The 23,461-nt window shown below is 54.7% G+C and overlaps 2 protein-coding genes across 7 annotated transcripts; one reads left to right on the forward strand and one right to left on the reverse strand.

Moving 5' to 3' along the window:
• Nucleotides 1–128: 128 nt before the first annotated feature.
• ZNF219 (zinc finger protein 219) lies at nt 129–14,889 on the reverse strand. 5 transcript variants are annotated; one of them, XM_004584656.4, is made up of 5 exons: nt 14,676–14,889; nt 3,397–3,485; nt 1,707–3,129; nt 1,394–1,525; nt 129–1,202 (listed from the first exon to the last, which is right to left on the reverse strand). In XM_004584656.4, exons 2-5 carry the CDS (start codon nt 3,400–3,402, stop codon nt 589–591), a joined length of 2,175 nt encoding a protein of 724 aa, XP_004584713.2. In that variant the 5' UTR covers nt 3,403–3,485; nt 14,676–14,889; the 3' UTR covers nt 129–588. The 5 variants fall into 5 exon arrangements, with proteins under 5 accessions (XP_004584713.2, XP_004584712.2, XP_058522125.1 ...); XM_004584655.3 differs by lacking the exon at nt 14,676–14,889 and adding an exon at nt 8,335–8,531; XM_058666142.1 differs by lacking the exon at nt 14,676–14,889 and adding an exon at nt 7,850–8,236.
• Nucleotides 11,461–13,651, forward strand: TMEM253 (transmembrane protein 253). Of its 2 annotated transcripts, XM_004584654.2 has the most exons (7): nt 11,462–11,566; nt 11,667–11,810; nt 12,118–12,228; nt 12,350–12,406; nt 12,694–12,804; nt 12,911–13,060; nt 13,368–13,651. In XM_004584654.2, the coding sequence occupies exons 2-7, from the start codon at nt 11,688–11,690 to the stop codon at nt 13,446–13,448; spliced, it is 633 nt and encodes a 210-aa protein (XP_004584711.2). In that variant the 5' UTR covers nt 11,462–11,566; nt 11,667–11,687; the 3' UTR covers nt 13,449–13,651. The 2 variants fall into 2 exon arrangements, with proteins under 2 accessions (XP_058522137.1, XP_004584711.2); XM_058666154.1 differs by lacking the exon at nt 12,694–12,804 and having other exon boundaries at nt 11,461–11,566.
• Nucleotides 14,890–23,461: the final 8,572 nt, after the last annotated feature.

The following is a 23,461-nucleotide window of genomic DNA, read 5'->3' on the forward strand; positions in this document are numbered from 1 at the left end:
TCGCAAAGCTGGCAGTGCAGCCCAAGATCCTGCATTTCCCACCAGCCTCTTGACTACCTCCTGGGCAGGAAGGGTTGGGGTGGGGGGCGCACTGCAGGGACCAGCGCGGAGGGAGGCAGACACCGGGCTCTGTGCCTCAAGACACCTGTTTATTGGGGACACGACTTTGAAACAGGGAGGACAGGAATCGTACCAAAAATAGCGACGTCTACAGGGCCCCGATGGGGCAAGAAGGGTACAGTGCCCCCACCCCCACCCTTGTACAAAAATATACTTTCACGCCTATGGACCAGCAGACTGGCAGAGCGGCTCCTAGGCAGGCGCACACCCTTCTCTGCCAGCCCCGGGACCCCGTTTTCTGACCCTCACCTCTGCCACTTCTAAGGCACTGTGACTCCTCTGGGCTGAGTGGGTTCCGCAGGCCCACCCTCCTACGCCCGCCACCCCCTCCACCAGCTGGTCCGCCTGGGGCTGGGATGTGGATCCCACGCTGCCCCCTGCTGGCTGCTCTACCCTACTACCTCTAGCGCTCGCCACCGCTCCAGCGTGGCGAACTCACTAAGCTAATCACCCCCTAACAGGGCTACCCTACCGTTCCTGCCCCCCTAGCCCTGCTTCTCCCGACCTCGACAGACCGGGGCCGTCCTCCCCCTCCAACGGGGGGCTGGGCGGGGTCTCTCCCGAGGGCGCACGGGTATAGGGCGGAGAAGCGTCGGCCTGGGGCAGCCGGCGGCCCCGGGCACGGCGGCTGTGGTGCACCTGCAGGTGCAAGGCCATGAGCTCGGCAGCTCCAGTGGCAAAAGGGCAGAAGAGACAGCGGTGGAGGGTGCCCCCGGGGCCGCCAGCCTCGCTCCCCGGCCCCGCCCGCAGGGACAGGTCCAGGGGTTCGGCCTCACCGCCTCCTCGCCCGTTGCGCAGGGTCCTCCCGGGACTAGCGGGCTTCCTGCGGGACCCCGGCCCGGCGCCGCTCGAGGGAGGCCGGGGGCTCACAGCAGCCTCCACCCAGCTCGCAGGCTGCTGCGCCTGCTTGGCTCCGGACGGCGGGGCTGAACCCCGCTGGGAAGGGGGTGGTGGCGGCTCCGGAGGGGGCCCAGGGCCCGCCCCGCTTTTCTGCTCGCGGTGGTGGCGCTGCAGGTGGTACTTGAGAGAGCCGGACTGGGTGCCCGCGTAATCGCAGTGCGGACATTTGTAGGGACGCTCACCTGGGGAGAGTCGGGCAGAGATCATGATAACCGCACACCACCCCCACCTGCCCGTCCCCGCATTTCCCGACCTCACCTGCGGGGCCTCGGCAAGCTACCCTGATGCCAAAAGGCGCACCTGATCTCCCACCGGCTCCCCGCTGGCTGGTGCTCCAGACCCTCACCCTCCCAGGGGGCTGCCTGGCACTCACCTGTGTGCACCCGCAGATGCACCTTGAGGTGATGCGCTGAGCGGAAGGACTTCCCACAGAAGGGACAGTCCTTGCCGGTGGCCCCGCGGCCCCCTTCAGGCCGGGTCCCTCCAACCAGCAGCCCATTCTCCTCTGCAAGAGAAGGGCAGGTCAGGAGGGTGGCTTGTGTACACCCCCACACCCGACACACACATACACACCCAGGTGCAAGGTAGCAGAGAAGGGCGTGGGGACAGCGAGGGACGACAGCAGTCACGTTTAGCCAGGTCGCGGTGGGGGACAAGGCGTGCCAAGAGGGGAAGGTCCCACGTACCCTGCGTGCCCGAGGATCTCGCCTGGGTGCCCGCGGCAGGTGTGGAGTGCCCGGGCCCGTCGCCCGCGGCACGCGGGTGCACGGAAGCCAGGGGGGCCAGCGACCGGCCCCGGGCCCAGGTCTCCTCCTCGGCCTCCACCACCTCCTCTTCCTCGTCCTGCTCCCCAGCGCGCTGCCGGCGAGCTCGGGCCGGCAGGGAAGAAGGCAGCGGGCGGAAGCCTCCGAAGCCGCGGCCGACACCGGGCTCGGCGCCCTCGCCGTTGGGCCGGGCCTCGCCAGCTCGCAGGCTCAGGTAGCCCAGGAGGCTCGGGGGCTCCCGGCGCTCGGCAGGGGTGGGCGCGGGGGCCAGCAGCAGCGCGGGGCCCAGCGGCTCGTAGGCCAGCAGGCCCAGGTCGGGAGGCTGGGGAGCCCGGGCAGGCCCCGAGCCGGGCCCCGCCGGGGCAGCGCGCAGCGGGCCCAGCTTACTGGCGTGCACCTTCATGTGGTTCTTGAGGAACCAGGGCTCCTTGAAGCAGCGACCGCACACGGGACACGCGTGGTCGAAGGAGGCCTTGTGCTTGCGCATGTGGCCCTTGAGAAACCACGACTGGGTAAAGCTCTGGCCGCACACTTGGCAGCGGAACTCCGGAGGCGCGGGCGGCTCCTCGGGGGCGGCCGGGGCAGGAGCCGGCGTGGCCTCGGGTTCGGGCTCCGGCTCAGGCTCCGGTTCTGGCACCGATCGGGGTTCGGGCTGAGGCGGAGGCTGGGGTGCGGCGGAGGCGGCCGCCAGGGGGCGCTCGGGAGCCCCGTGGGCCGTCAGGCTGTGGTGCAGCAGCTCCTCCTCGTGGCTGGAGCCGAAACTGCACAGGCCACACTTCCAGGGCCTGTGCAGGATGTGCAGATGGCGTTCCCGCTCCGCAGAGGTGCGGAACTTGCCTTTGCAGAAGGGGCAACGGAAGGCGGATGGCGAGGGGCCCTGAGGCCGTGCCAGACCCTCGGCGGCGGCGGCGGGAGCGGCCTGCATGGCTCCCGAGCTTCGGGCCCTTCCCTGTCGGGCTTCGCGCAGCAGTGCACGTTCTTCCAATTCCAGCAACAGGCGCGCGGCGGGACTGCGAGGGCGCTCGGGCTGGTGCGTGCGCAGGTGCGAGCGCAACAGGGCCCGCTGCGCAGCGCGGTGGCCGCAGTGCGGGCACTGGAAGGCCTGTGCACCTGGGTGCGCCCGCAGGTGTAGGGCCAGGATGGAGTTGAAGCGGAAACGCTTCCCGCACACCGGGCAAGGGAAGCGCCGCTCGCCAGCTCGACTCTCAGACCAGCCCACCGTTCCCATCCCGGGCGACCCCGCGCTCACGCCTGGCCCGTTGGAGTAACGTTGCAAATCCAGCTCGCCGTCAAAGGCCGGTGGTGACGGCGTTAAATGGCCGCCTGGCGCGCGGAGACGTGAGCCCTGGGGCGGGGGAAAAGAATGTAGAGCAAAGGGTAGACAGCCAAGGAAGCAGGGAGGCGTGGGCCTGGAGCCTGCATCGAGCACCAACCACTTCGGAAGCTTGGGGACTAGTGTGCACGGGAACGCAGGGACCTGGCAGGTAAACAGCCCCTACTGGCAGGCCCGGGAGGGGGTGGGCGGTGGGGGGACAGGGGGAACTGTGGGCAAGGCAAGCCGGAAGGAGTGGAGTGGCTGTCTCTTGCAGGTTCAGGCCAGGGCGTCACTCACCTCCATGGACGCCCTTCACATTCTTTGGTTCTGGGGAGTGCAGGGAAGAGCAGGGAAAGCTGCTAATGAAGGCAACAGGTGCCGAGGAGCTAAGACAAGAGAAACAGAGGAGAGAGGAAAAGATGAGAGCCCTGGTTAGCCCCAAGCCTAGCTAGCCTCTCTGTATCCTTTCAGCATGTGGGAGCACAGGGAGGGTGCTGGCCAGGCCCTGGATAACCCTCGGTTTTCCCCCCAGCAGCAGCCCCCGTTGATGGGGTAGCCTGGGGGGGGGGGGACATCACAGGATACTCCCCGTCGGAGTGCGGTTGTGCACTGAGCTTGCCCGTGGGGTGGGTGGGCTTGTCCTGTTCAGGGGCTGCCCCAAGTCAGACCAGGAGAATCCGGAAAGCTGCCCCACCAGCCGGCCACAAATCCTTCCAGCTCCCCAGCTTTCCTTCCTTCCCTCTGCCCTTACCCTGTCTTTCTTTCTTTTTCCCTCTTCCTCCCTCCCTCAGCCTGGATTCCTGATCCATTCATTTCCATTCATTACAGAGACTCATTCATGCATGGGAGAGAAACACCTCCCAGCAGAGTCTGGAGACAGGCAGAGGGGGAGGGGCGTGGAGAGGGAGAGCGAGCTGGGAGGAGGAGAGTGTTGGGGGAGGAGTGGAAGTGAAGGGGCACTGCCACGCTTGCAGGAGGGGTCAAAACCTGCTGGGGGGAGACCCCAGAACCTTCACCCCCAGGTTTCCAACCTGGGTCCCTGGGATCTGGAGGGGGTATCGCTGCCCCTTTGTCCAGGGCCGTTCCGAAGCTGGCTTCCCTCCTCTCCGCAGGGGAGAGGCTCCCTCACACAAGAGGAGGATTACACTGGCTCGGAGCTCAAGAGGCAGGAGTGAGGCACGGGGGGGCGGGGCCGGGCCATCTGCACAGATAGGGGCCAGGCACTGGCTCTGGGTGGGAAGGGGTTAAAATTCTCCAAGCTAAAATTCCCTAGGCCTGGGATGTGCAGAGTTCCAGGGCTGGAGAGGAAGAGGAGCTGTCTGAGCTGCAGAGGAGGTGTGTCCAGGCACCCCCAGGATTGAGCTCCAGACAGGCAGGCCTGGAGAGGCTGAGCCAAAGTGGTTCCAGTCACGCCCTCCCTGCGTTCACCTTGGTATGGTAAGATGCCTGAGGCACCATGGATGTGGTCCTAACCTAGTTCTTTGCCCAGACGGAGGATGTCAGCTACAATGAACTTCCTGACAATAGGCATTATGAAACCAAAATGGGTTACCGAGAAAAGACAAGGACTCAAGCCTCAGTGTGTTTAAGGATTTTTCGCTGAGAACTGGGCCAGCAGTCTGCCCTGCTCTTCGGCAGCACCGAGGGCCACACATGTTCCCTTTAGAACAAGCTCCCTGAAGGGGTAGTGGACCTCCCGCGGAGGGGCAGGCAGCTGTCCTGTGGGCATGTGGCTGATGGGCAGGATGATTAAGGGGCTTCAGAGTGTCCTCACCCAGTGGTGACCAGAGGACCAAATCAGAGCATCTGCCCTCCTCCCCAACTAAAGCCCCTCCTAGCAGCCCAGAGCCGGGCAGGAGCCAGGGAATCAAGTGGCTAGTGGCGGATAACTGGACGGAGGAGCACACGGCCACCGTAGGCCCAGCCTGATCCTTCACAGCCTCACAAGCAGAAGTGGAGTTGATCCTCACAGATCACACATCTGTAGAACAAGGGGTGGGACTCACTGCCCCGACAGTCCTTTCCGCCTGGAAAGTGTTGGGGTTCTAAGCCCCAGGCTCTCCTCTGGACCCAGATGCTGGGACAGCCGGCCATCTCCTTCAGTACCATGGAGAGTGCAGTGGGCTACCAAAGAGTAGCCGGGGCCACCTCAGGACCATAGAGAGGAGCTGTGAAGGCTAGAGGGGCCAGGATGGCCATGTGAGCTTCACAGGCTGCCAACAGTGAGGAGATTTTTTTTTTTTTTTTTTTTTTTTTTGTAATTTCCTATCTGAGAACCACAAGAGGAAAGAAAAAATCAGCAGTGCCAGAGGGATTATTTTGGCCTTTTGGTTGTCACTGGAAATAGACAGAGGTAATCGAAAATAGATGTAACTGAAAGCATTTGAGCTATAAGGAGTGTCCCAACAGCTACAGATCCTACATTCTGGAATGAGTTACTGAGGCGTCGTGTTTGGGTCCGTCACATTCTGTTGCTCTCCTGGGGATTCCCGGAACATCCTGGTGTACAGCCAATCTGGTGTGTTCAGAGGAAGCAGATGGCCGTGCGGAGGGTGGGAGGCTGGGAATACTGCATGGTCATAGCTGACTAACCTATGGGCACACACTCAGACTCTAGGACAGATCTAGGGCCCGGAAGACCAGCCTGGAAGACAGCAAACACAACACCTCCAACCAGGCTGGCCTCACTCAGAGGAACAGGACACAACTGCCCCCGTCAAAACAAGCCTCACTGTGCACATGGAAGCTCCCTGGATGGAAATACTGTGATACATGCAATTGTAGGTTGGAAACCCAGACTGAAGCCGTGTCCCCCAGCAGGCAGCTTCTCCCCTCCCCACTGTCCTGAAGATGGCTCTACATCTTGCTGGGCCCAAGCAAGAGCCCCTGAATCGGCTCCACACCAAAACCAGGGGCCAAGGTCCTGAGCGCCACACAGAGGGGGGACCACAAGAGCCTGGGATCCTGTCAGGCAGCTCGGTCATGTGTGCATGGCCTGCGGACAGCACTGTGAGTGTTCTATCGTCAGGCCTTAAACGCCATCCACGAGCCACAGCCAGACAGCCGCACTGACCTACTTTCCAACCCCACTGGGAATCAAGGGTTACTTTGCCCTTATTTGGATTCTATAGGGATGCAGGGCCCAGGAAGGATCTTCCCCAAAGCAACAGGCCAATGACTGTTCCAGGCCCAGGGAACTGGTGCAGAGGGGGGCTGCGGACCACCGCACACCCTTACTGTGCAGGATAGTGTGCAGTAGCTGGCAAAGAGACTCAGAAACAAGGACAGGTACAGAGAAGCCATCTGCCAAATGGAAGACCACCAAGCTCATCCCCTGAGCCCTGGCACTCGAAAGCTTCCAGGATCAATGCGTCAGGGACGAGGGGTCAGGACTTGTGGGTTCCAACTGTCCCTAGGACACGCCGTTTCTCCCCTCTGTGGGAGCCCGATGCACCTCCCAGGTCTGGTAACAATTACCATCACCCCTGAACCAGAGGAGGTTAAAAGCAAAGGAATCACGGCCACTACACTGAGTGGCCAGGGGCTCACGTTTATGGTTTCCTGTCCCAGGCATTCAGGAGCTCAGTCTCCAGGCAGCTAAACCCACCCTACTCGGCGACTTTCCCTCTAAGTTTCTGTGGAAAGCCTCCCCTCCCACCCACCCACCCCATTTTCACCCTCGGGTCTGCGGCCCCAGTTTTGCAGGAGGAGGTACACCTGCCGCCACCCACCGCCCCTGGTGGCCAATCTCATCCCAGAGGCATGTCCTAACTCGACCCTGCTTCTCCAAGTTCTGGGAGGCCCTGATCCGGGGGGAGGAGGCGTGCAGTCGGCCCTGAGCCCCCCATTCACCGGCGCTGACCCTACTAAAGTCTAGAGACATGGCACCCTACAGGCGCCTTGGTCTTCAGAAACGGGGTGGGGGGGTGGCGGAGGTGGAGAGGGCAGGAGGGGCCTATGGGAAAAACCCCCTCCCAGAGAAATCGGCCGGCTGGGGCCTCAGATCCCCCGCGAGGGGTGCTTCCGGCAGCACCCCATACCCCTCCCAGGGAAGGGAAGCCGCAAGGAAGATGGGGGCCAGGGTCGGGAGATAGCGAAGCCAGGGCCCAGCTACCCCCGGCCGGGAGAACAAAAGCTGAGTTACAGCCGCCTCCGCCGCCGCAGCCGCGGGCCGAGCTCTTTGTGACACTTTGTTTGGGACGCAGCGAGGGAAGCACCCCCCATCTTCTCCCTTCTCCCCGCCCCCCCTCCACTCCCGGAGAGTTTGGGTTCCTGCCCCCTCCCCCACCAGCCCTACCTGGGCCGGGGGGGGGGGCTCTCGCCCACTCACCCTGGCAGCCCGTCCGCCCCGCGCCCCCAGGTTCCCCCCTCGCGCGCCCTGCCTCCGGGCCCCTACAAAGACGCCACCCCCACCTCCCAGCGCCCCCCCACACCCCGCCGCTGGCCCTTCCCCCTTGGCGTCTGCTTCCCGAGCCCCCCCATCTGATTCCCCCCTCCCCCGGGGCCCCCCCTCAGCTCTCCAGGCTTCCCAGGCCGCCACCCCCACCCCGCCCCCCAGGAGCTCTGGGCGAAGTTTGCTTGGGGCCGAGCCGGCGCCCCTCCCCCGCCCCCGCCCCCTGCACCTGCTCCGAGCCGGGCGCGCGGAGCGGGCCCCCCCTCGCCCCGCTCCGGGAGGGGGGAGGGGGCTGGGGGCGGGGGCCGGGCGGCGGGCGGGGGGGGGAGCCGGGAGTCGGGGGGAGCGGCTACTCACGAGCCCCGGGCGGGCGGCGGCGGAGCGGGCGGCGGCGGCGGCGGCGGCGGGCGGCGGGCCGGCGGCGCGGGCGTCAGCGTTACGTGGGGCCGGGGGAGATGCGCCGGGCCCCGGCCCCCCCGCCCCCGGCCCGGCCCCCGCCCCCTCCCCGGTCCCCCGCCCCCGGCCCTGGCCCGCATTGTGTGCGGCGGGAGGCGGCCCGGCCATTAGCATGCGGGGGGCGGCGCGGCGGGGCTGGGAGCGAGCCGCGCGGGAGCAGGGCTCCGGCTCTGGGGACGCGGAGCCGGGGACCCCGGGAGCCGCGAGAGGCGGCCGCCAGGGGCGGGGTGCGGGCGGCGAGGAGACTGGGGGGCGCTGTGGGAGGGAGCGGGGGTGGGGCGCGCGGGCGATTCCAGCCGGAGACTGGAAGAGATTTTGAAAGGTCATCTCGTCCTTCCCCCAGCCTCCAAGCGGGACTGCCCCTCCCACCCCAAACCCGGACATACCAGGGAAGGAGTTGGCTCTACCGCCGCTTCTGCCCGGACATGCACAGACTCGGGGAAGTTCTTCCTAGGGTTTTATCTCGGAGCCTCTCCCTTAACAATTTCTGTCTCTCTTTTTGGGGAGGAGGAGGGGCGATCACAGAGATAGTTAATGTCGGCCGTATAAGAAACATTATTAAAGTTACTGTTCCCATCCTTTCTGTTCCCGAGGAACGATTCCAGCGCCTTCCACTCCTTCCACTCGAGTGCTACTGCCCATTCCTGAAGTCATTTTAGTGGCTCTTCAACACAACAAATATTGACTAAGGGCTTACTGAGGAGAACCAGGCCTTGTGCTGGGTATTGGGGGCGATGAACAGACAGCTGCGGGGCCACAGAGGGTGGGGGTGTACCTTCCTTCCAGTACTCTTGCTCTAGACAGGGGCTACAGACTTGCTTGTGGTGTACTCCAAGTAAGTTCCACCATAACTGAACGCCTGGCTACCTATATCGCTGTGCACAGTCCTTCTAACAGTCCTACATAATTAGTGCCCATTTACAGATAAGGAAAATGAGCTTGGAAGAAGGCTCTTTCCCCGCTGGGCCTCAAGTTCAAGGATCCTCGGCCCACGCCCCAGCGTCTCACGTGGCCAACACACAGGGGAACTGAGGGGACAGAAAGAAACACACACAGTTCTCCACCTTTCAAAAATGCGAATTCGCCCTCCCCCAGGAAATGAAACAGTGGATATAACAACTGCCACAGCCGGGGATGTGAGCCGTGTCCGGAAGGGTTTCCCAAGACCTTGTCTCTTACTAAACGGCCCTTAGGGCCTCTTCTGGCTCAGCCTTCTCCTATCAATAATAACAATAAATAATAATCACATTCATGGCTGCAAACGTGGATTGAGTTTAACTGGACTATGCTGATTCATGGGCCTCTTCCCTTTGAATGCTCAAGGCAAGCCCCTTGAGGTTGGTATTATTAACTTCCCTATATAGATAAAGAATCAGAGAGATTAAACGACTTGCTCAAGGTCACCCAGGTGGAATCGGAGTTGGAAGGTGGACCTCAAGCTCTGCACGGGAGATAAGCCTCTACCACCTTGGAACGCTGCCCATTGAGGCCCAGCTGGAAGTCTGTCCACAGCTCAGCTTCTGAAGTAGCCCATTAGTATGTGAACCTCAGGCACCTCGGTGTGAACTCATGGGCACCACTTATGCAGTCACAGCCTTAACCCCATTTTATCGGGAAACAAACTGAGGCTCCAGCAGGTAAAAGAATGTGTCGAGGTCACAATACTTAGGAAAGTGGCAGAGCTAAGATTCTAAGCTGGTCCTGTATGCCCACAAGGCATCTTCTATTTCTTTCTTGTTTCTAAACAATATTTATTTATTATTATTGGAAAGGCAGATTTACAGAGAGACAGAAAGACCTTCTGTTTGCTGGTTCACTTCACAAATGGCTGCAATGGCCTGAACTGAGCCAGTCTGAAGCCAAGAGCCTCCTCCAGGTCTTCCACGTGGGTGTAGGGTCCCAAGAAACTGGGCCATCTTCCACTGCTTTCCCAGGCCACAAGCAGGGAGCTGGATGGGAGGTGGAGCAGCTGGAACATGGACCGGCACCCATATGGGATACTGACTTGCAGGCAGAAAGTTAACCAATTGAGCCACTCGCTGTGCTGGCCCACATCTTCTGTTTCCAGCACAGCGTGGCAGCAGTAGATGCTACCTGGGGCTCCCGCACACCACATCAGAGGGCCTGGTTTCCAGCTCTGAGTTCCAGCTCCACTTCTGATCCAACTTCCTGCTAATGCAGGCCCCAGGAAGCAGCAGATGATGGCTCAAGCACTTGCATCCCTGCCATCCAAGTGAGGAAACAGGAATGAGTTCCTGGCTCCCAGCTCTAGCCTGGTCCAGCCACAGCTGTTGCAGACATTTGAGCTGTTAAACTCCAGCCACAGGAGTCTGACCTTGAAGTGCATGTATCAGAACTGGGCCTCCTCAGCTTCTAATGCCTGCGCAGTGGACAGCATGCCTAGATGCACACGGGGGACAGGACAGCCAGCTCCTCTAGGCCAGCAGAGGACATTAAGTGACTTGTCAGAGGATGGAAAGCAGAAAAGGTTGGACCACTGTCCTGGCCAAACTTTGCAACATGTTCCTGGGTTTTTGGATGCACTCAGGTGGACTTGGTCAGCCAGCAGACCTTGGTAAACCAACAGACCTTGGAAAGAATTTCTCAACCCTGGTACAATGGTACAACAAAGCCAATGACACCTCAGAACTATCAGAATCACTCCAGTAACACCCTCGGAACACTCTGCCCCACACTGGGGTCTCTAAGGCATCATCAATGGACTGTACCTTATCCCCAGGTGCTGATGTAGTTTGACCTTTTCCCCACCCCTTATACCACCTTATCCCCTCCTCCAACCCTGCAGTGGACGTAGTAGAAAAAAAGAAATATTTGTCCCACGCACCTTCCTCCATACCTGACTTTCCCCGCCCTAATTGGAGGTCCACATAGGCATGCATCCCTCTCAACTATATAAACAATATTAAAAATAAAATTTAGATTTAAAAAATTGAGGTGTTAGCAGATGGAAGATCTCTGTCAACTCTGCTTCTCCGACTTTCAAGCAAAATAAACCTACATTAAAAAATTTGTTTTTAAATATAGCAATAGTATCTTTGCCAAGAGTGACAGTCCTTCTAACAGTCATCTCTGTTAGTTTAGCTTCAGTTTATCAGAGTCCAGAGCCATTACCACTACAAACAGGGAGGGACAGGAAAAAAGTGTGAGATGGGAAGCCAGAATTAAAACAGACCTAGCCTGGGGACAAAGCTGCAGGTGTTCATTAATGGCTGTAAGCTGGCACCTGGCTAGGAAAGAGCAAGTCTTTGGAGGAGGAAGACGCAGAAAGGGGAAGGATGGAAATGAAGGGTAAATGGAAGGTCCAGGGTGTTAGTGCCCATAGGGATGAGGTGAGAGAACCCAAGAACCCAAGAGAGGAGCTATAGGGGCAACAGGAAACAGGAGCAAAAAGAGGGCTGGGTGTGTTGTGGAGGGAGCCAGTTGGTATCTACCCAGGGCCACTTCCTGGATCCTGAGATCCTCACAGGGACCTTTGCCCCACCACGTTCCAGTCCTGACAGCCTCTCTCTACCAGGATGGATTTGTCCTGTCGTCTGCTCTGAGCTGCCAGTCCCCTCAGGAGTCCTGGGGACTCAGAGGGTAGCCTCTTCAAACGAGGTAGGTGTGTAGCCCCAAGTCTCCACTCCCCAGGCTGTGGGTGTGGGCAGATGGGGAGCCTGCTGCCGAGAGACAGGCTCCAGAAGGCATTTTCCCCCAGCCTAGGAAGCACCCAGCTGTCATGGTCAACAGAGCCATGGAGGCCAAAGATGGTGGGCGAGAACAGGAACGACCAAGCCTTCATCTGGAAAAACTACAACACTGGGCAAGGCAGAGGCACAGCGGGCACCTCCTGGGACTGGCGGTGAGGCAGGCCAACCCCCCACACACAAACACACCCCTTGCTCCCAGCATGTTCATGTATATCCACCACCTACCACCTGCCAGAAACTGTGCTAGGCTCAGAGTGGGAGGAGAGGGGATCCCATCGCCAGGTAGCTTCTAACAAACAGGTGCAGCGAGCACACAGGTAAGGAAGCAAACTGCTCCAGCCCTTGCTGGAGGACTTGCCTCCGCCAACAGCCATTACTGGGCTCTAGAAGAGACGGGACTGTGAGGAGGGGAGGGCGTTCCTGGCTGCGCCCCCTCAACTGCCCTGCCTTGGCCCCTAGGTCACTCAGTTATGGCTAGCAGTAGCTGTCGTGCCCCTGGCTGTCTCAGTCGCCTGCCTGAACTCTGCCTGTCACATGACCACAGCATTACCACTTTGGCCTGGAGCCTCCGTAAGACCCATCACAAGGGAGGGTGGAAAGGAAACAAGGTCCTGGGGTGTTCCCCTTCACCCCAGCCCCACCCTATGAGATCAGACAGAGGTTAGTTAACACTTGCTGGTGTAACGTTCAGGGTCTCCTCACTGGGATTGTCACCCTTGAGCTGCGAAGAGCACCCCGCCTCTGGAAGGTGAGAAAACACGGTCCTATCCTCCCTCCCCCCACCCCCAAACACACACACAAACACCCTCCACCCAGGAAGCACGTGGTCCTCCAAGAGATGACTAATCCTCTCAGCTGTCGGTGGCTGGTCCAAAAAACTAAGGAGCGAGCACAAGAAAGGTGCCCGTTGAGAACTCCTAACTGGGGTCAGGAGCAAATCAGGATTTGCCTGGTTTTCCAGCTAGGCTGCAGGTGGTGTTTGATGTTGGAATGGGTTCCCCCAGGCGGAGCAGGGCTGAGCTGCGTGTCTGGCAGGTGCGCACTATGATGGTATTCAACCTGTTCAACCTCATCTTGGGCTTCATTGTGCTGGTGGTGGAGGTGATAAAGACAGCCTTGGAGCCGGCCACAACTGTCCCTTCCCAGGTACACGTTGAATGAAGGAGAAGGTGGGAACAAAAAAGAGAGAGGGCCCAGCAGAGCAAACTGGTGCTGGGTCCCTGCGGCACCCTCAGTCCCCTCTACCCCACAGCTGGCCAGGCTGCTGGTGCTGGAGGTCAGCACTGAGGTCTTCACCCTCGGGGCTGTGCTGGCCTCAGCATACGCCCTGTTCCTGCTGAGCCAGAGGAAGCCAGGATGCTGCTGCGGCAGCCCCAGTCTGCACTACGAAGAACTGCATGAGGTACGACGGGCGTGGTGGAGCAAGTACAGAGCAGTAAGCCGCATGCTGATAGGTCATCCATGACATGTAAGGGAAAATGATGGGTCAAGAGGAAATGAGGGGATCTTGGATTTAGCCTGACTGGTCTGCTGGCCTTGTCCATTGCTCTTGGTATGGTGGGTAAGAGGGACTTGGGTATCTAGATGATGGGGGGCTAGGAGGGTGGGGCACATCAGGAAATTGCCCAAATGACATATGGAAAGGGGGAGAACCAGGTTACTTTTGTTTGAGATTTCTACTTCCTGCAATCTGCTCATTTGGTTTTTAGGGCCTCTCAGAGTTGGAGGACGTTCCTAGTTCGGACAACGGTCCCATGGTCCACAGCACAGGACCCAGGACAAACAAGTAAGCTGGGGAGAGGAGGCTCTCCCACCCTGAGGAGGAGATGCACCAGGCGCTCCTGCATCCCACCCCAGCGAACCCAGAAGCTAGCTGGCCTCCCTAGACGTTACGTCCCAGGGGTGCCTTCCATTTTCACTCAAGAACAAGCCCCTCTTTTTTCCTCCTGCCTTGTTAGGGGAAAGACACACCTGGCTCATCACAGCCCTCTGGCCTCCCCATCCTAAACAACAACAACAACAACAACAACAACCTGCCGCAGCCTTCCCCTCCGCCTGCCCTTCCCCACTGTCCCATCCCGTTGCACTCTTATGCCCATCTCGCACAACCCTCTCCACTCCCAGCGCCATTCCTTGCACACACCAACTCCCTTCCATCCTGTCACCGGATACTCTCTGGAGACTACACATCCCAGCATGCCCCCTCTGCCTCGCGGGCTGCTGGGAAATAAAGAGCTTTCCCTCCGCCGCGAGATCGCGGTGCATCTGCTGACTGATGCGAGGCGTTCAAGTCGTGGCCTAGCCGAGAGTTTCTTGGGACGCGACCACTGGCCCCGGATGAGGGGAGGATCCGGGCGGGCCGTCCTGCACCGGGGAGACGCCACCCAAGCCTGAGCAACGGCAAGAGGACTCTGGGTCCATGTCCCTCCCACACAAAGCTTCGGAACCGGCGAGGACTGGGAGTTGGCGCTTGGCACAGCCGGGGGGTTCCCTGACGCTGTCGCCACGCTCCCCCTCCCCGAACGAGTGGCCAGGTCCAAAGTCCTGAGACTTGGAGCGCGCGCGAGAAAGAGGTTGGAGATTGATGAGTCAGAAGCGCGCGGCCTTTCTCTCGTCCCGCGTCCTCGGGGCCTGGGCGCCTGAAGACAGAGTCGCCAAGGCAGGCTGGTGGGCTGGGCCAAGCAAAGAGGGACGCGGCCGTCCGACCTAGAGCTTTCCCGCCTCTGGCGAGCGCGCCGGTGTAATGAGCTCGCGTGGCTGCCACCCTTTCTTTCCAAGGCGGGAAAGGGAGTGCGCAGGCTCGGCCTCTGGCCGCCCCGCTGACCCTTGATCCTGGCCGCGGTCGGATTGCTGGATCTCTGGTTGCGCTCCGCCCCCACCGTTGAGGAGCTTTGCCAAGCTCGGTGGACCTGGAAAAAGCCCGGGGAAACTGGGCGTCCCGCTAGCACCAGCCGGGCAGTTTACTACCCGCTAGAAACTACAAAGTTAACCAGAGCTGGAGTACTGAGAGAACTCACCCCACATTCACACAGAGCCCAGGAGGAGAATTCGCCTCACACTCATTTTTTGTTCCCACTTGAGCCAAGCTTCTGTCCCTAGAGAGAAGGCTGCTGCTTCTCCGGGCTCAGGGCAGCCCGGGCACCCGTGAGGGGAGAGCGCAGCCTGGCTGCCTCGCCTGGATACTGCAGTGGCGCCAGCTGCGGCTTCTTTTTGTTTGTGACACCTTGGGAGGGGTAATAGTCGCCCTATGACAAGGTTAGGTGTGAGGTCTGGTGGGTGGGGACAGTTTGGGGATCAGACTCTGGAATGGAGGAAACAAGATCTGGGCTTCCCCCTCCCCCCTTTTTCTATCATCCTCAGCGTAAGGGAGAGCTGTGTAAAGGGCTCAGAGGAAAGTAATTTTCTTGGAAACCAAAAGCTGGTGGTAGATGAGCGGAAACTGGAGAACATCCGTTCTCTTTATCTCCCAGCTTTTAATGCTGTGATCCGATGGCGAAAGTTTTGTATTCTAGTTTTTTGAGAAACTTCAGGGTCATGCTGAGGAACCTGTGTCAGATTAAGCTAGGTGATGTTCTGGTAGACTACAATGCTAAAACTTGAGTAGCTTAAAGCCATAAAAGTGCTATTTCTCATACTGTATGTGCTAAGTAGGCTCCAAGCTCATGGAGGGCCACCACTTTGAGAACCTAACCTATCGCCATGAAGTTTAGGGTTACACCATCTCCTCCTCCTGGAGTGGTGAAACAAGCATGCTTTGGTTCTTAAATGCTTCAACCCAAAGGGACACAAGTCACTTTTGGCTCAGTTCATTGGCGCAAGTCCTACAGCCACACTCAACCTCGAAGAGGCAACGTGTGTGGAAAGAGGAGAAGCAGAAATATGTGAAAGCAAAAAGGGTTAATTGCAAGTGGGTACTCTCAAGCAGCCCAGCAGTTGAGGCATCTGTATGCCTCTATCTCATTCTCGTTTGATTCCATGGACTCCCAAGCAAAGTTCGTAAAATAAAGACTGGAAGGTAAGGAAATCTAAATGTTGATTCTGTTGCTTGAGCAGGTCAGGTGTTTTAACTACATTTTGTTCAAATTGGAAGTTGTAACCACAGATCTTTTCCTTTGCCTTCCTGGATTGTCAAGCCTGAAGTAAAAATCACATATGGAAAAGTGCTTTCAAACCATAAGGCATTTCAGGGTTTGAAAAATGAATTGCCTTTAGAGGCAGGGGATGGTTTAATGAGTGAGGCAGACTGGGTATGCAGTAGTAAAGAGTGGCAGGAACTGTGGCCAACTATAGGGCACACATACGGGGAAAGGGGTCTTCAAAAAGTTCCTGGAAAAGTTAATGATAATGTAGTTTCCATGAATGTTTTGAGGATCCCTTGTATTTAAAGACTTTATACCCACTAAATTTCACCCAGTTATTGAGACTGAATCTGGAAATGCCAAAGTCCCTGTTTTTCTACAGAAGCCTGAAATTCTGACTTAAAATGTAAATCTTGAGGCCTGATGGCTGTCACAGGCTAATCTGCCTGCAGGTGCCAACATTCCATATGGGCACCGGTTCATGTCCCAGCTATTCCACTTCCATTCTAGCTCCCTGCTTGTGGTCTGGAAAAGCAGTGGAGAATGGCCCAGGGTCTTGGCACCCTGCACCCATGTGGGAGACCCGGAGGTTTCTGTCTTCAGATCAGCTTAGATCCATCTGTTGTGGCCACTTGGAGAGTGAACGAGCGAATGGATGATCCTTTTCTTTCTATCCTTTGTCCTATACATTTACCTTCCCAATAAAAATAAATAAGTTTAAAAAAAAAAAGAATACAAAGAGTCTTGGAGAGATTAGATATGAAGTTCTTAAAACTTTTTAATGGAATTCGTCTAAGATGTTGCAAGTCAGAGAGGATTCCTTTTGTCCCCTCACCACCACCACCACCACCCCAGCCCAGGATATTTTGCAACACCTAGAGTTATTTTTAGCAGCCACAACTGGGGGAGAGGATGATCAAATATGTTAACAGAATGAACATTAAACGAGAAGTCAGGAGAATCAGGATTGAGTCCTAAGACTACCAGTGTCCCTTTCCTGCATGTTGTCCTGGGCCAGCTGCAAGCCAAGAAGGACACTTGTCCTGGGTTTCTCATTGCTTCTCTTGCACTCTGCCTGTTCCCACAGCCCTGGCTGCACCCTCCCTCACAGCTTTCTGCTTCCCAGCAATCGCTGCATCCGCCTGGCAGCTGCTGTGGAGGTCGTTCATCTTACTTGAAGTACTACTTCACAAAAAGAAGGATCTGTGACAAGGTCCCTGCTGATGTCACTTGTTGAAGGCCCTGACCCCCGTCTCTTCCTTCAAGCCTTGCAGAAACATCCAGTTCATTAGCATGTGACTGAATTCTGTGGTGGTTGGGAAATTCTCCTTTGCTGATGAATTTTAACCTCGGTTCTTTGAAACGCAGCCCTTTGTCCTCACTCTGATTTGAATGCATGATTATGCCCCAACCCACGATATGTCCCAAATGAATTCTTTTCCGTTTCAGGATCTGCTCTCTTTTTTCTAAGATGGCTCGGGTTTTATGTCCAAGGCTGTGTCCTCTGCTGCCATCTCGTGGCTCCTTGGCTGCCCCGCTGACGAGCCCACAAAATAATGGCGCCTGGCGGTATCTTAGTAGTGGAAAGAATCTCCTTTCCACCCCTGGGAGAGCTCCCCAAGTCCCTCCCCTGCAGAGTCCACCCAAGGCCCCAGCGCAGCAGCCTGGCAAGCTAGCTGGGGCCTACGAGATGAGAGTTGCAGGGCCTCTTCTGGTCATCCTTATCCCCTTAGGCCTCAGCCTGTTACGTAATCCTGGCCGGAAGCCACAGAAATCAGTGAGCTCAGCTGCCCAGGAGTAATTGGAGCCGACCTCGCCTGCTTGGCCCAATGGAGCCTCTGCAGCCTCTCACCCAACACCTGGGCCGGGATGCTCTCATCTGGATGAACTGTGCAAACTGCCGCCCTGGGTTTCTGGCTTCCCAGTCTTGCCTAGGCTCGTTTTTGCAGTGCTGTGTGTTCGTGCTCCCACATCTTGGCAGGCTGGTTTGGAGCAAAGCAATGGCAGAGGTGTGCCGACGAACATTGTTTTCGCTAACAATGGCCAAGGTCCATAGACCGTGAGGGCCGGGTCTACCTCCAAGGGCAGGCTGCTGGGAGTTCGCAGTGATTCAATGCAGGAGGAAAAATAGGAAAATAGTTCAGTTGGTACATTCCCCTCACCCCTCCATCATAATACTCGAATATAACATGTAAATAATAACTTTCCTGTTGCTAACAAAAATGGCTAGAACTGTCCCTAGGTTGTTAGCCCCACCACTGACTCGACCCAACTGCCACTTCGCTGAGCCTCAGCTTTCTCAATGAAGAAGAGTGTTATTTATTCTTCACCATCACACACATGCAGAGGGAAGGGTTGTGAGGTATCCTAGGGCCTCAGGGATAGCCACACTCAGAGGCTGATCGCTACCACTCTAGTGTATAATATTACTTCTCTTTAAAATCCACATGCCATTTACTTAATAAGCATCATCTGTGGTTCCTATTGTGCGTTTCCTTCTACTTCCCTCCCCCCCCCCCCCCGCTTTGTTTATACCTTAGGTTGTTTTTCTTAATCCCACTTAGCATCTGGATCTTTTTTTTTTTTTTTTTTGTCAGAAACTCTTAGTAAATTCTGTCTACTTAAAGAATATTCCTTGTTGATTATGGTCTGGCTTTTTCTTGCTGTTGCTAAATTTTCTTTTCAGTGTTTCCCCCCATGTCCAGGTTCTGAAGATAAAGTTTCACTGGTTTTGCCTCTTTGTAATAGGCTTTCCTTTAATTTCTTAATGTGCCCACTTTTGTACTTCAAAGTTATAGTCATGATATAGGCAAACAAAAGTGTTGCCTTTATAAACCTCAAAGATAATTATGATGAAGAGAAACTGTTCTTTGTGAACATAAGAACTGAAGCTGGATTCAGTGATTACTTGGCGTAGAATAACCAATTTTAGAAAAAAAGAAGAAACTGAACACTTTTCTAACAATGAGCTACTATGTAAATGTGTATATTTGAAAATCAGCAAGTCAGTAGCATTGAGTTTACTTGCTACACCAGTGTTAAATCCAAAGAGGAGCTCCTTTGAAGTTCCACTTCCAACTTCTGTTAGAGATCCTTTTTTTTTTTTTTATGGAATTGACATAGTATTGAGTAACCAATATGTTAAAAATAAATGCGAGTTCTTAACCACATTCTGTGACCACCTCACTGACATTTCAATTTTAGTTTATACACAACATATAACATAACATACATAACATAACATGTTTTATATAACATCATATCATCTTAAATTAAGGCAAATATGTGGTATCTAACCTTTTGGGATTGGCTCATTTCCCTTAGCATTATGGTTTCCAGTTTGGCCCATTTGGCCACAAAGAACTGCATTTTGTTTTTTTTTTAATAGCTGAGTAGTATTCTATGGAGTAGATGAACCATAGCTTTCTTATCCAATCCTCTGCTGATGGGCATTTTGGCTGCTTCCATGTTTTTGCAATTACTGATTGTGCTGCTGTGAACATAGGGATGCATGTTGGTTTCTCATGAAACAGGTGTTTTGGATATATTCCTAGGAGTGCTATTGCTGGATCATATGGTATGTTGATTTTGAGTTGTTTGAATGTTAGAGATCCTTTGTGCAGTGCACTCGCCTAAGCACTGATAGTTGTCAAACATAAGGAAGTTTCAAAAAGTTTAAAAAGTTCCTAATTGCTATTAGACTACCTAGCCTCTTGGGACCCCCGCATTCCAGGAGCCAGGAGCCTCTTCCAGGTCTCCCAGGCAGGTATAGGGTACCATGGATTTGGGCCATCCTCTTACTGCTTTCCTAAGCCATAAGCAGGGAGCTGAACAGGAAGTGGAGCAGCTGGGACACAAACTGGCACTCCCATGGGATCCCAGTGCAAGCAAGATGAGGACTTTAGCCACTAGCTATTGCGCTGGGCCCACAAAAACATTTTTTTAAATGCACTTACATGTGGGATCTTAAAGGGTTCATGAAAAACAAGTATGATGAAAACTATGCATAAAGTTTTTGAAATATCCTCATAATCAAATATTAGCTCAATGGTCGAGCTGGATTGCTTTTTATTTCTCATCTGACATAGATCCATCGATTTCTCAGCAGTTGTGGTGTCTTCAGTTTTTATTTTATTTGGAAAGACAGGTAGAGATCTTCTGCCTACTGCTTAAAATGGAGTTTATTAACCATGGTGCTTTTGATGTTTGGGCCAGATCAATCTTTATTATGTAAGGCTGTTCTGTTCACTATGGAATGCTAAGTAACTTTGGCTTATACCCACTTGAGGCCAGTAACACCCCTTCCTCCCTATCATGAGACAGCCCAAAATATCACCAGACATTGCCAGATGTCCCCTGGGTGGTAAAATCATCCCTCTTCCCAAGACAATATCAGATGGCTACTGTATTAAAGATTTTAAGAGTTTGACATCTAGTTTATAAAGATTATTGTACTTCAAGAGCCCTTTGAGAACTACACAGCACATCAATCTAAAATCCTCCCCTATTGTTGGACTCCTTCTCTACCTCCTGATTTTTTAAAATCTATTTACTTATTTATTTGAAAAGTAGAGTGCCAGAGAGACATATCTTTAATTTGCTGGCTCACTCCCCTGATGCCAGGCTGAAGCCAGAGTCAGGAGCTCCATTTTGCTGTCCCAAGTGTCCTTGAAGCCTCACGCACCGCTTCCCTGGCATGTTAGCAGAATCAACACTCAGATGGGGGATGCAGGCATCCCAAGTAGCAGCTTAACCCACTGTACCACATTAGCCAGTCCCCATAGCACCCATAGGAGATGCTGGCATTACAAGTGGTGGCTTAACCAGTTAGGCCACAATGCAGGCCCTGAAAAATGTCTTTAGGGCCCGGTGCGGTAGCCTAGCAGTTAAAGCCCTCACTTGAATGCACCAGGATACCAGATGGGCGCTGGTTCTAATCCCAGCAGCTCCACTTCCCATCCAGCTACCTACTTATGGCCTGGGAAAGCAGTTGAGGATGACCCAAAGCCTCGGGATCCTGCACCCATGTGGGAGACCTGGAGGAAGTTCCTGGCTCCTGGCTTCGGATTGGCACAGCATCGGCTGTTGGTGGTCACTTGGGGAGTGAATCATCGGATGGAGGATCTTCCTCTCTGTCTCTCCTCTATATATCTGACTATCCAGTAAAAATTTAAGAATGGGGCCCAGGGCCCGGCGGCGTGGCCTAGCGGCTAAAGTCCTCGCCTTGAAAGCCCCGGGATCCCATATGGGCGCCGGTTCTAATCCCGGCGGCTCCACTTGCCATCAGCTCCCTGCTAGTGGCCTGGGAAAGCAGTCGAGGACGGCCCAATGCATTGGGACACTGCACCCGCGTGGGAGACGCGCTAGAGGTTCCAGGTTCCCGGCTTCGGATTGGCGCCCATCGGCCCGTTGCAGCTCACTTGGGGAGTGAATCATTGGACGAAAGATCTTCCTCTCTGTCTCTCCTCCTCTGTGTATATCTGGCTGTAATAAAATTAATAAATCTTTAAAAAAAAAAAAAAAGATTGGGGCCCAGCGCGATGGCGTAATGGTTAAGGTCTTCGCCTTGGACATGCCAGACTCCCATTTAGTCACCGGTTCTAATCCTGGCAGCTCCACTTCCCATCCAGCTCCCTGCTTGTGGCCTGGGAAGGCAGTGGAGGATGGCCCAAAGCCTTGGGACCCTGCACCTACGTGGGAGACCCAGAAAGCAGTTCCTGGCTCCTGGCTCCGGATTGGTGCAGCACTGGCCGTTGCACTCACTTGGGGAGTGAACCATCAGACAGAGATCTTCCTCTCTGTCTCTCCTCTTCTCTGTACATCTGCCTTTCCAATAAAATAAAATAAATCCTTAAAACAAACAAACGGAACTACATCATTTATTTTAAAAAATTTAAATGAATCTAAGAAAAAAGGTTTCTTTAAAAAATGCTCTTTAATGTATTTGAAAGTCACAAAGACAGAGATCTCATATCCACTGGTTTGCTTTCCGTAAATGCCCACACAGTGAGAGCCAGGTCAGGTCAAGCACTTGAGCCATCACTGTCTCCCAGAGTGCATCATTAGCAGGGAGCTGGAAAGGAAGCACAGCATCCCATCAGAGGAAAGCAGCACAGTGGGGATCCAAACTCAAGTACTCCAACAGAGGAGACAGGCATCCCAAGTGCTACACCAAATACTTGCCCCAACAACTGAAGTTTAATGGAAAAACAATCACAACCCTATAGTATAAAAGAAAAAAAAATTGACAGATTTGTTTATTCCTCAGTCTTCTTTTTTAATTTTAATTTTATTTATTTTTATTGGAAAGAGATCTACAGAGAGGAGAAATACAGAGAAAAAAATCTTCCATCTGCTGGTTCACTCCCCAAGTGGCTGCAGCGGCCAGAGCTGAGCCCATCCGAATCCAGGAGCCGAGGGCTGCTTCTAGGTCTGCCACAGGGTGTGGGGTCCCAGAGCTTTAGGCCATCCTCTGTTGTTTTCCAAGGCACATTAGCAGGGAACTGGATGGAAAGCAGAGTGTCTGGGATATGAACCAGCACCCATGTGATCCTGGCATGTTTAAGGCTAGAAAGTAGCCACTGAGCCATTGTACTGGGCCCCATTCTTCAATATTAGAAGATGAGGAGAAAATAGCAACACTTAGAGCTGATCTGGGGGTAGGTTTAGATAAGGTGGCACAGATAAGGCTATGTTGCTGCATTACCCAAGTAGTATTTTAACCCCCTAAATTCTGCAGCTTATAGATTGCTATTACTGCAATAATAGCTATAGCCCCAGAAAGAGATCTAGAATGTGTTGTGGGCTAAGATGTTTCTTAATTGCTGAACAAATTTCTTTGGTAGTTATAACAGGTACTTACAGAAGAGAAAAATTATCTTATAATTAGAAGGTAAAGTGAGATAATTGCTTTAATGGAAGTTTATAGAAGATTAAGGGTATGGATCCTGTGCGAAAGGATGGATACTGGAAAGTTAAGATTTGTGAAGACAACTTGAAGGTTATCTAGTGATTTTTGTAGAAAGCAAACAGAAGGACCTGGCACAATAGCCTAGTGGCTAAAGTCCTCGTCTTGCACATGCTGGGATCCCATATGGGCACTGGTTCATGTCCCGGCTGCTCCACTTCCCATCCAGCTCCCTACTTATGGCCTGGGAAAGTCATAGAGGATGGCCCAAAACCTTGGGACTGCACCCCGCGTGGGTGCAGGAAGAGGTTCCTGGCTCCTGACTTCAGATCAGCTCAGCAAGGGCCATTGGAGCCACTTGTGGTGTGAACCGGCAGTTGGAAGATCCTTCTCTCTATAAATCATAAATCTAACTTTCCAACAAAAATGTAAATAAATCTAAAAAAAAAACCCAGCAGGAGAATGTAAGTGAAAGGTACATACAGTAGGAGGCAAAAAGCACTAGTGGGGTTCTGGGGAATACAGATACATCCGTGTTCCAGAGCACAAACTGGGGGAGTGAAAACAGGATGCAAATGAATAGGAAACACCAAGGAATGCAGGCTTTAGTCTGTAAATCATTGTTACCAACCGTAGATAAAAATTTTGGGAATAGACTATCAGAAAATGCAATGATGAAGATAAGCCCTAATTTTTAAAAATATTTATTTATTTTTATTGGAAAGTCGGATGTACAGAGAGAAGGAGAGACAGAAAGATCTTCCATCTGTTGATTCACTCCCCAAGTGGCTGCAACATTTGGAACTAAGCCAGTCTG

Source organism: Ochotona princeps, chromosome 6 (genome assembly GCF_030435755.1).
Source record: "Ochotona princeps isolate mOchPri1 chromosome 6, mOchPri1.hap1, whole genome shotgun sequence".
NCBI classification, from domain to species: domain Eukaryota; kingdom Metazoa; phylum Chordata; class Mammalia; order Lagomorpha; family Ochotonidae; genus Ochotona; species Ochotona princeps.